The following is an 11,868-nucleotide window of genomic DNA, read 5'->3' as shown; positions in this document are numbered from 1 at the left end:
AGTGTAGGATCAACACATGCACCAATCAAGTAGCGAAACAGAAGGCTGATGAGATTACTCTGTCACCTTTGGTTTGCTGCATCATGTGAACATGAAAAACTAAAGTGAGATGCTTAAATTATAAAGGAATGACATTTACCGGTTCAAATGCTATGAAGGGTAAAAATCTTTAATTATACAGCACTGAAAATCATTCAAAGAAGCGTTTAATGTCAGTTCAAATTTCTTAAACTGTTTATATAGTGGCATAACAATGCATATAGTTAGAAAAGAGGCACAAATGGAACTATTCTGACTTTGATTTGTTAAGGCTGAACCAAATTATCTAATTATTAGCAATCAGCCAAGCACATCCAAATTAACTATAGTTATTGTTTGCGTTAAAATAAGGCAGTTGAGATTTTGCATAGTTGATATTAGCAGTACAGAATGTATTTCCCCATTATCAAACATTTTAGTTGTAAAACACCAGAGTCCCCGTAGTATTACTATAAAATGGTTAGAGTACAAAACCATCAAAAGCCTCTTGGAATTATTTCTCACAATAGCTATGAAATCCACTGTTTCCTTCCACAAACTTGAGACAAAGGGAAAAATATAAAAATGCCTTGGTCCAGTTGATTTCCTTCTAACTATATTTTCCAGATCAGAGGCATTTGTAATGGTGCAGAGTAGAGAATATCTGAACTCATGAAATAGAAACGAGGCAGTGTAGGAATATAATGGGTCAAACAAACACGCTATCTAGTTGAAGATAGAACAAATATGTTAAAACCTTTTTGATAGAATGACAAGCTCAACCTACATATAAACTCATTGGTCAATATTTTGTGTTCTGTTGAATCAAACAGTCTAGATACTATCCATGGCTTTAAACTCGCTCAGAGCCTGCACAGGGTTGACATGTTTCTTGTGAGAGGATCTCTTTACTCTGTTAGTTTGGCCATCATCCTGCTTCTCTCTTTTCACCAGAGGTTTCTTCTCAGGAGCTTTCATCCTCCAGGAAATGGCTGGCATGTTGAGGGACTCCATGCCTTTGCTCTTCTGGTACTTGGTAGATGCAACATAGGAAGCCTTGACGGTGGACACCACTGTGTTCATCAGGTTCTTTGCAGCCTGAATGAGCGACATTGCGCTGTCCAACTGATAAAACCAAAGAGAAACTGTGAGCCTTGTGAAATGGTGACAACCAAGCTTACCGTTTTCATATTCAAATCCTTTTTAAATTAATGTCCCAAATGGTAAAATGTTCTCGCCCTTCTTTTGTTGTCTTATTTTGTACTGCAAGCTTTCCAGGTGAAAACCAAAACCAAAGTGTTTGTCATGAGGAATTAACGACCTTTCCAAGTTTGTCTGGCACACAAACAGATGTGAGAAATTGGAGAATATGGAAAAAGGTCACACCAATTTAATCTCCACTGTTTAATAGCCTCAGAGACACTGGTGACACTTGACTGGAACTTTTGGAAGCATGCTCAGCTCAAGAGAAAGGACAGAGGAATTCATTATTTCCTGCACACAGGGATGCTAGATTTTAATTGGCATGACTGGCAAGTATGTAGTTAGTTAATGGAAGGAAACACTGACCATGTGTCATGTTATCTAAATCTTAGAATAGGAAATATTTGGCAAAATTTGTCCTTTTCAACAGAGAAAGCCATCATTTCTGTTATCAGTTTATATATACGTGTGTGTGCGTGTGTGTGTGTGTGTGTGTATATAAAACCAACAGTGAGCGCCATTAAGTCCCTGTATTTTAATTTATTTGAACACCACTAGATAATTAAAATGTAGAAAGTAGCCACTGCATTTTCTTATAGAATGAGCTTTGGAGGAATCAGAAAAACACTGTTGTCTGCCTCTTGCTCTCCAGTTTTATTGGCACATTATTGAACTTTGTATTCGCAATTATGCAACCAAGCTTTATTGCCCTCTATAGTCATGAAAACTAAAAATACAGCAAAGTTAAGTTTGATTAAATACTCATTCCAACAGCTTAACTAGGTTTTAGTTACTGTGAGGCCCCAAGCATAGTAACAACTGAAAATTTTAGTGTAAACTGATGTTAAACTTACCCCCGAGACAACCAGCTCTCCTCCCAGGTTCTGAACCTCTGCCTTGACTTTGCTGCAGATGTTGAGCTGGTGGCAATACAAGGCAATACGCTGCAGGTATGCAAGCAGGTCTTGCTTACATGTTGAGTCAGGGCACTGTGAGAGAGAGAGAGACAACATGTCAACTAATATGCATGTCAATTTGCATCTGATCACAAGAGGGTTTGTTTATTATAATTCTAGGTGCTTGATGGTGGTGCAGCGAATCAATTTTTGTGTCACTTATTCAGTTCCTGTTACTGCTCAATCTGAATATTTATGCAGCTTTTCATCTACAATGATCTTGTACTTCATCAAGATGAGTTAGTACCAGTATGACAAGCATGGTAGACACCCACATTAGGGACGTGGTCAGAGCCAAAATGACAAATGCACGCCCACAACACGGTAGATTGATAACTCATCTTCACAGGGTTAAGCACGATCAAGTCACGCAGAATGCAAATTTTATTAGGAAGCAAATAATACTGTCAATCAATTACTTTTAGGTGATGGAAATAGTCTTATGTGAAGCCTATTTGAAAGGGGAGTCTAAACAGCAGCTCTGTAGATAAGTTAAAACAGGTGAAATGGATCAGCTGTCAGTAATCCATCGTGATACAAATGTATGAGAACACTCCATCCCAACAACCTTAATGATGACTTCAGGTATGACTGTCCCGATAAATTGCTGAGAGCTGAAAAAAAAAAAAAGCACAACAGCAGGTGTATTTCTGTCCAGTTAACCTTCTGGGGACATATTCAATAGATGTGAGGTAACCTAAAATTTTGTGGCTAAAATATTTTTATGCCATTGAATCTGTACCAATTTGAAAAAGCCTGTTACTGTTGTTTCTAGTAAAAAATAATCATGTCAAAAGTCAGATGGGCTTAAAAAAAAAAAAGATAGATAAAATAAATAAATAAATCCATCAATCTACTTCAAGAAATACAATAAATTCGCAAAGCTACTTGAAAGTGGCTGGATGTGAAAAGCCCCATAAGTGCATTGCATTTAGAATTGGCAATCTTTTTGAATTATTTCTTCTCGTAATTGGACTTGGGCTCTACCATGGAACACCATTTCCAATCTCTTCACTAGTTTTCTAAACCAGTCTCTTGCCAACATAGTAATTAGGCCACAATACTCTTAGCTACTCTTCTAATGAGGGGTGTAAACATCCAGATTGGGCCTTGACACTGTCCATTTGATTATCAGTGTGACCTGACTGACTGAGACACACACAAACGAACGCACGCACGCACGCACGTATGTAACTAACGATCACTACAAGACTGACCCTGTTGCACATAATCAGATGCTGGCAGCTTTTCCCATCGCTAAACTAACAAACCTGTGAAAAGCACCAGTGCGACCATGTGGGTGAGCAAAGCCAAGAGAAAATACTGGCTAAACACCCATGTTTGCAGGTGCCTGACTGTTTGAGGAAGGAGTCAATTGGCAGCTGTTAATTCTACCTACAGGAAAAAGGTGAAAAGGAGGGAATAGCAGCCAATATATTAATTGATGAAATCTCTACAGGAAATAGCTTGTGAGGTCAATGCTGTAGAACCCTAATATGCAGTGTGTTTGCATGTGCCAAGATACAATGGAGAGGCACTTTGTCTTTAAGTGGCCAAATGACAGAGATTGGACATCATAGTTAGCTTTTTTTTTTTTTTTTCTCTCTCCATCATTACTCAAAAATGGCCATGACCACCATTAAAGTATACTAATCCGCAGATGGGAGGAAATCACTGTTTACTTTTCTGTTTTCAAGTGTAGGAAGAGGAAACATATTTGGGATTGTAATTTTTGGAGACTTCAAATAGATAAGGACTTATGATGTATTTAATCCTGCTGGGCGCGTCAGCATCCCTGGTGGGAGTGTAGAGCGCTTTGCTGAATATAGAGCACTCACTCCCAGACACACAGTCAAACTCGCACACATTTACACACCACCCCACCCGAGCAAGCAGAGCTATGCTTATTCATACAGAGTACATCTGAATGAGGGAAATGGCAGCCAAACAAGGACATAAAGAAAATTATCAGGAACACATCATTTTACCATAAAAACATGTAAACACAATTTAAAATGTGAGACAAATACTGAAGTAATTATTTCTTTCTATAGAAAAGAAACTGATATTCTGTAACAGCATTAACAAATTGATCCAAGTTATCACTTCAGTCCACCCCTGATTAACAGAAGGATGAGCTGAGTTGAGAGGAAGAAATTCAAGAGCTGACATTCTATTAAAGATAGGTATGCAAGAGGTGATTAGGGGAAAGAAAGCTGGAGGGCACAGGAGAGGACTAATACATGGATGAGAAACTGGAGAGAATGGGAGACAGGGGAGTGGGAAAAAGGGAAAAGAACCAGAGAAAAATAAGTAGTTGGAGAAATGATGAGGATGAAGAGGGAGCCAGAGGGGAAACAGTATGGAGGAGTAAATAAGGGGAAGAAATCCAACAGGGGAAAAGGGACGCAGACAGGAGGATTCAGCTGGAGTTGGAAAGGGGGTATAAGTAAGTAACAGTGTGTGTGCATTTGTGGATGCACACATGCAATGGCAAAGACCTGGTATGAAGCTGAATGCAGCAGCCATGCTAATGAGGGCTTGGGGAAGTATTCAGGCGGCTGAGAGCAGGGTACTGTGAAAGCATCACTTGTGCTCATACTCAGCTCAGCTGCTGGCTTCACTCACCACTCAGGAAACTCAGTAAGGCTCTGACTGTGACATGTGAATACATAAATTGCACAGAGAAGAGATTAGAACACCTTAGATTATTTTGAACATGCAAAGAAAAGCCCTGTGTCTGATTAAATTAAGGGATATTCATAATTTGATGATTATATCAGATGCTAAAGCATCTCACCAATCTCCCTTTGCTGTTTTTATCCTTTCAGAAACCCTATAATGTGAGCAACTCATGTTTGACTAAGAAAAGTTTTATATCGCTAGCGCTTGGAGGAATGAATAATTAAAAGCTAATCACAATTAAATAAAAGTGGCAAATAGGGTAAGTGCTTTCTCAACTTGTCTAAATGTAAACGCAGGTTGCGTAAACACCATAAAGCAGCACTTAGGCTGAAAATCATATTTAAACCATCTTTTCGATTTCACAAAATAAGATTTGCTTGTATAAAAAACAAAACACACACACAAAAAAAAAACAAAAACAAAAACAAAGGGGCCATCACTCTTGTTTGCACTGACTGATTTCCTCCCATGATAGGGACTCCAACTATTACAGCCCATTATCAAAAATGTTTTTGTGCTGCACTTAAATGTCCCTCAAGCCTGATGAAATAGGCATTACCTGCTGTGTGGCCAGTTGTGGATCGGGACAATCAACCTTGCTTTGTTAGCTACTATTGAGAAATGTAGGAAGTATTTTTTTCTATTGCTTTCAGGGTAAAGCAAAAGAAAAGGTAAGTCATCAGTTAACAGGATGAGCGAAGAGTGAAGGCAGAAATAATGATGGAAACGATTCTTCTGTAGTATTAGTAGCTGCCATCTTAGATAAGCAAAGATAAAACATCAAAGTAGTGTCAGAGGCTATCAGATACTTATTTTAATTTGATAATTCTTTTAATTGCTGAACTACCAAATACCAGCAGTGTATTCTGCATTCATCTGTATCTAAGTTTGTAAGTGATTGGGCAGCTTTTCCTTTATTTTGCACAACAGAGCATTTCAGCTGTTACTCTAGTCAAGGTTCAAAGCAAAGTGAAAACAAAAGCAAAAAACAAATACACCCCAAAAAAAAAAAAAAAAAAAACAAACAAAAAAAAAAAAAAAAAAAAAAAAAAAAAAAAAAAAAGGCAAATGAGGCAGTAAGAATGACAGTGCAGTGGATGTTGAACAAAAGGCTCTCACTGTGCTCCGTGTTGGGTAATGTCCATGATATAAATGATGATCAGGAAGGTCAGATCCCATCATTGGAAATGTCATGCAGTTCCAACTGAATTCCATTATACAGAGCAGAGAGAGGTAGAGCCACAGTACTGCTGCCGCCCAGCGCTGACCTTTCAGGACGAATCACCCAGAGGAAATGCCAATTTCCAATATTTACTGACACGGCAGCATTGTAATGTGCTGCTGCCAGCAACCTGTTGGTGAGTGCCAAGGGGCAGTGTACAGAGAGGAGGCTTTCTGATAAAGTTTTTGATTAAATTGATACATTAAATGTTCTCAGATCTAAGCAGGACCAAATTTGTGTGTTTGTGTGGAAGCTTCAAAGAAACATCTTAATCTTTTAGACTTTGGCATGGTTCATGCTCAGCCAGGAAATATAAAGAACTGCTAATTCTATGATTTATTTCACTAAAGCTTATAATAAATGAATAAGAAAAAGAACTGTGCAATTGCTAAACCTGTAACTGTACCTCAAACCTATAAAAGCCTCTGTCATAACATACTCATAAGCCAATTTGTTCTCCAACTACAGTTAAAAGACAAGCTCAAACATGATCAACCATGATCCAGGTGAGTTAAAGGTTGGTTGAGCTGTGGCTGGATTTTCACAGGTGAAAGAAACAGATACATATACAGAAAAAATAAGAAATAATTAAAAATTAAACTAAACATTAAAACTGAAATATTGCTTTAAACACAATGCCATTACCTAAAGGATGGTTCTTTTTAAATAAAAACATGCCTTGGTCTAGGTAGGAAAATTAAAATAAATAATTAAAGAAAGATCAATTAAAGTGCAGCATGTAGAAAAAATGTTGACTGGGTCATTAGATTAACTCAAATTTGCTTGAGTATCTCAAGCTCAGTGAGGTTAGTCTGTGCTACATGCTAAACGAGGTTGCTAGAATGGCTCAACAACAACATACGGAGCTTTGCGATATTGGTCTGTCCCCTGGAGGAAACATGGAGTGGCAATTAATTCTGCTTTGACCTAGTGTAATAATATTTTCAGTATGTTTGGTACAAACGCGTGTATACGCTTTTGATTAAATATACAAAGGATTTCTTTCACTACTGTATGAAGAGTTTGGTGTACACCTGCTCTATATGTAAGGTGTAAAGTAACTAAATAAAATTTGATTTGCCATAAATGAAACAGGTGAAAATGGGGGGCAAAAAAACAAAAACAAAAAACAAAAAACCCCATCAGCTTTACAGCACAGTGGAGAAGACCTTGAGCATACGTACTACTAACAAGAAAGACATCTGCTGAAGTTGTGTGTTAAGTCCTTCCTGTGATTTTTCTACCGTCTGTTGCTGATTATATTACTGTTGATAGCTAAACATACAATTCCCTTGGGCTTCCAATATCAATAAAGATCCATTTCAAACAGAAGGCTGATAGCCAGATCTCCTCAGCCCACCGCATGCGCTAAAAAGATGTTCCATATTGGTTTGGGTCCAATTGGGTCCTAGGAATGTTGGGGGAAAGCCAAAAAGACCAACTTTAGAGGTAACCAAGGGGACCAATTAGATGGTCCTTGTCACCTTTTAATGTTCATGCTGCACCTCTCACTCAGGCATTTGGCTGTTCCAATCTCAGATTTGCAATTGCAGATTGAGTGCAAAGGCCTTCGTGCTTTAAAAAAAAATTATTCAATTGTTGTATTCTACTTGGTCTGCTCAAATCAGTATCAGAAGTACGGTTCACATGTAAGGGACAGCTTTGTAAAGCTAGGTCATTGTATTGTTTGGTTAGTCTTTCCATGCTACTTCTGCTGCTCTACAAAAAGTAGTGTGTAGCCAAAACTTCAAAGTAAAAAAAGAATCTGTTACACTTCTGAATTATCATGAGCCTTTAAAAGCATTCCATTGAGAATTCCTACTTTTTTTCCCACATCCAGTAACAAAGGTGATCTTGGTTGGGCTGTTGGCTAAAGGCTGACCCTTGAACTGCTGAGCTGAGAATTTGTGGGTTCTCTGGGTGATTTTGTGTCTCCACTGCTGCAGGCAATTTACTACCCTGTCTGCTGAAAAGCGTCTAGGGCCAGAGCTGGGACTGTGACTAGCAGAGTCCATGGATCACCATAAATCTTCACTGATTGAATGCAAATTGGAGAAGTACACTATGTATGTCAGTATACATCATGAGAATAAAGCTTGCCCAACGAACACACACAGAGCAAGCACATACCCATTCTCTAAATATGCAAGCCTTATTTTATGTGCATGTGTTTGTATGTGTACATGAAAGTGTTTATGTGGTGAGCCGGCAAGCAGCAGAAATTTATAGGCTACATAGTGGCTAACACATTTGCATTATAAATCTCAATTACATAGCATTATTTGTTTACCAGCCTGCTCAGATGGAATTCTCATAAGGTGCCCTGCAGAGGAGGGTCATAAATTCTTAATAAACTGCAGTGCAGACCTTTGTATGGTACTGACCTAAATCCTGCAGCTCATCCCTGCACTACACTCATTTCTTTAAACTTTAATAGGGCTCTATTACACATATTTAACTGGTTTTAAGAAAACCCAAACTAGACCATGTCCACCTGCATATTTCTGTATCGCACAGTATGCACGCACCAAAACATATTTTGACACAACCTTACAAAGGAACGTGCATGGTAGGATGCTCCGCTATCAGTCTAGGACCATCTGCCGACATGTTTTATATAAGGAATAAACCCTCATGGGCCCTCCAGGCCAGAGGCACAGAGCACAAGTGATTAATATGCCTAGGTTAACGAGCAGTCCCAGCATTGCCTTTGCTCCACTGACTTTCTGTCAGGATGTGTGCATCTTTGTGGTGACTCACTTAACTACTAGTGCTGGAGTATATACACTATTCCAACATGCCATGCCTTTGCTGTGGGCCTGTGGCATCTTCTGGTCCTAAATATAAACAGCCATGTAAATAAATAAACAAAAACACTGCCACCTGGCAATTACACTGCTAATTAAAAGGTGAAGCACTCTAAATGGATTCATCTCTCAAGAGGAATGTTACTTTCTCCACACAAATGCACTTCCCACTCTTTTTATCTCACCTATCTCTCAATAATTTTTCTCCCCTCTACCCCATGTCCATCTCTAGGAGCTCTAGGGATGTGTTATGGGTGAGTGTCACCTGCTCTGATAGGGTTTTGGTCTCTGCTGAGAGGGAAAGGGTAAGAGGGACAGCTGGATTGGCTCAGAGGCTTGAGGGGTCCACACTCTTGGAAAAGACTTGGATTACAACAGCCAAAGCTCTTCATTTATTCATACTTTCAGTGCTTCAAACCCAAAAATCCCCTAATAGTGTTGACACACAAACACACACATGGACAGATAAATGTATCTACATATAGACAGCGACAGAAAAATAAAACCCAGATCGAACACATCCATACACATGTGTCTGTAGAGAGACAGGCCAATCAAAAGACATGTTTGCATGCATGCAAAGACACACGCATACACACACACACACACACACCTACACAGTTGCCCATCTGTTTTCTTTGGGGGATTACACTGTTTTCATTAAAGTGAATAAGCATCTTCAAAAGAGGCAGTGAGGCACAAAAAAGTCACTTTCCAGAACAGCTTATTCCCTGTTCATTTGATTCAGATGCAATTAGGTCACTACAGGTAAGACTTACTTTGTGAACAACGTTGGCCTGTAATATTGAGGATCTGAGGGCACCTTAAATAAAATATCAGAAGTGCAGGGCTCTTGCAGGCCAGCAGCTCATTATGTCTGACGATGAGGGAGCAATCTCTGTTGAAAGCTAAATGCAGATGTTTCCAGCATGTGTTGGCATAATTGAAAACCTCAGTTGTGCATAAAACAGGGCAACGGTAATTGATAAAAACTCTTACTCCCGATCTGAATCCAAGTAAATTTTGTGCCAAAGCGCTTTGTAAGCAGCATTTTTAGCCAGTAATATGTGGAATATACTTCCCATGTGCCCAAGCAGCTACTACATCTACTCTCGGTATGGAAACAACTGGCAGACAGAAAAAGAGAAAGCTAACACAAAATTACATAATCCTTGAACAATATATTCACTACTGCCTATAGAGGGAAAACTTGTCTACTACTATTCATATCACAAAATACCAGAAAAAATGATTGAGGCAAAGCGTTTAAACCTATGGTTTGCAGTAATCTGAAAATTTTTACTTGAATGAACACATGGCTTGGCTGACAGTTTGTAACCCTAACCCTGTTTTGCCAATATGATATCTGTAGAAATGTCAACAAAACCGGAGCAAGAGAGACACTGATAATATATTCTAAATTGAAATTGTATAGTTAACATCTGAAGTTAGTGACTTCCTGAGTGTTCTTGGACAGAACTGTAAGAAACCCACAGATGGTGAATCTCAACCACAAGCAATGTCTACACCAAGGAAATCTATGTCTTGTTGCAAGCATCACAAACTAAACCTTTCCACGATTTAACAACTAAATGTGTACATATTGCAGACACATGGGCAATAAGTCTACCTATGAGATGGCACATGAACAAGTTGGGGGATGAATCATGTACAGTGTCTCCCTGAGGAGTGGTACAGTGCAAGTATTTAAGTGAAATATGAGGCTATGGATAATTGAATGTGTGTTTCGCTATGTCAAGGACCACATTCTCTGGGGTAAGGGATAGATGTGGGAAGATGATGGAATTGGGAATCGGAGAGGGGGAGATAGAGGGTGGAGAGAGGGAGGGAGTGTTTGATCCTGAAAGAAATTGGTAAAGACTGGTGAGGGGTGTCTCATGAATAAGGCAAATCACAGCACTTGTTAACATCTGAAGGGCTTTGCTGTGCAAGACTTTTTCTTAAATTTGATCCGGAACATTAAAATATTATAATCAAATAAAATCCATGTATGTATATTAATTTAAGTGGACACTTAAAAAACACAGGTAAGGGCTGTAAGTGTGAATATTGGTGTGAATTTTTTGGTTTTGAAAACTCCATGCACTACAGCACATAGCAAAGTCCGTGCCATCTGTGACACAAGAGCTGAGAACAAGCTGTATGTCTGGGGAATGAAAAACTTACCTTCAAGTAAATGGTGTCAGCTTGTGTACTGTCAGAACCTCCATGACTTAATAGACAGTAAATTTAACTTCTGAAGAATGAGCACCATTATGATGAAATGCACCCCATATTGATACATCACTGAATGTTGTGCCAGCAGAAGGAGCATTAGTGAAGTATGTTCCCATCTTCAAACACAGCGGTCAGAAATACATCCAAATAATTTTATTGCTTTGATACTGCAACAGGCTGTACAATGGACAACTCACTTAGAAACTTTCATTTATCATTGTCCCTGTCCGATTCATAAGATTCAGCAATACCACAACTTACAGTGTAGTATTTACACATCTTCACTTTTTCCCTATTATGGTGCACTTTTAAATCAAAACGTACAAATTACATTTTGCTAATCAATTTACTATTAATAACCAAAACAACACAAATTTTATATTTTGCAAAGATATTAAGGGGGAAAAACCAAAATATCTCATTGACAAGTATTCTGATTTGTTACTCATTACTTAGTTGAAGCATTTGGTAGAGATTATATCCTTAAGTCTAGAATTGAGGTCAAATACTTATATCTTTGCTTCATCAGACCAGAAATAATTTGGTGCTTTTTTTGGGAACTCTAAAGTACACTGATGTGATTTTACCTAAGAGGCTTCCAACAAATTCTGACAAATCTACCATAATGCCTAGATTAGTAGAGAGCTGCAATGACTGAAGTCCTTTTAGAAGTTTCTCCACACTGGATGTCTAGAACTCAGCCAGTGTGATCATTGGGATCATTTTCTCTTGGTTGTTC

The 11,868-nt window shown here is 38.6% G+C and overlaps 1 protein-coding gene across 1 annotated transcript in view; it reads right to left on the bottom strand.

Moving 5' to 3' along the window:
- Positions 1–620: 620 nt before the first annotated feature.
- The window catches only part of ctnna1 (catenin (cadherin-associated protein), alpha 1), a 65,883-nt gene continuing 54,635 nt past the window's right edge, over positions 621–11,868 (bottom strand). Inside the window, exons 17-18 of the mRNA XM_029511860.1 lie at positions 2,076–2,210; positions 621–1,143 (exon numbers count right to left, since the gene is read on the bottom strand). Coding sequence (XP_029367720.1) covers positions 853–1,143; positions 2,076–2,210 — 426 coding nt within the window. The 3' untranslated portion in view covers positions 621–852. The remainder of the gene's footprint in view (positions 1,144–2,075; positions 2,211–11,868) is intronic.

This window comes from Echeneis naucrates, chromosome 10, assembly GCF_900963305.1.
Source record: "Echeneis naucrates chromosome 10, fEcheNa1.1, whole genome shotgun sequence".
In the NCBI taxonomy this organism is placed as follows: Eukaryota; Metazoa; Chordata; class Actinopteri; order Carangiformes; family Echeneidae; genus Echeneis; species Echeneis naucrates.
Note: the sequence above shows the minus strand (reverse complement) of the source record. Positions and strands in the feature narration are given on the sequence as shown.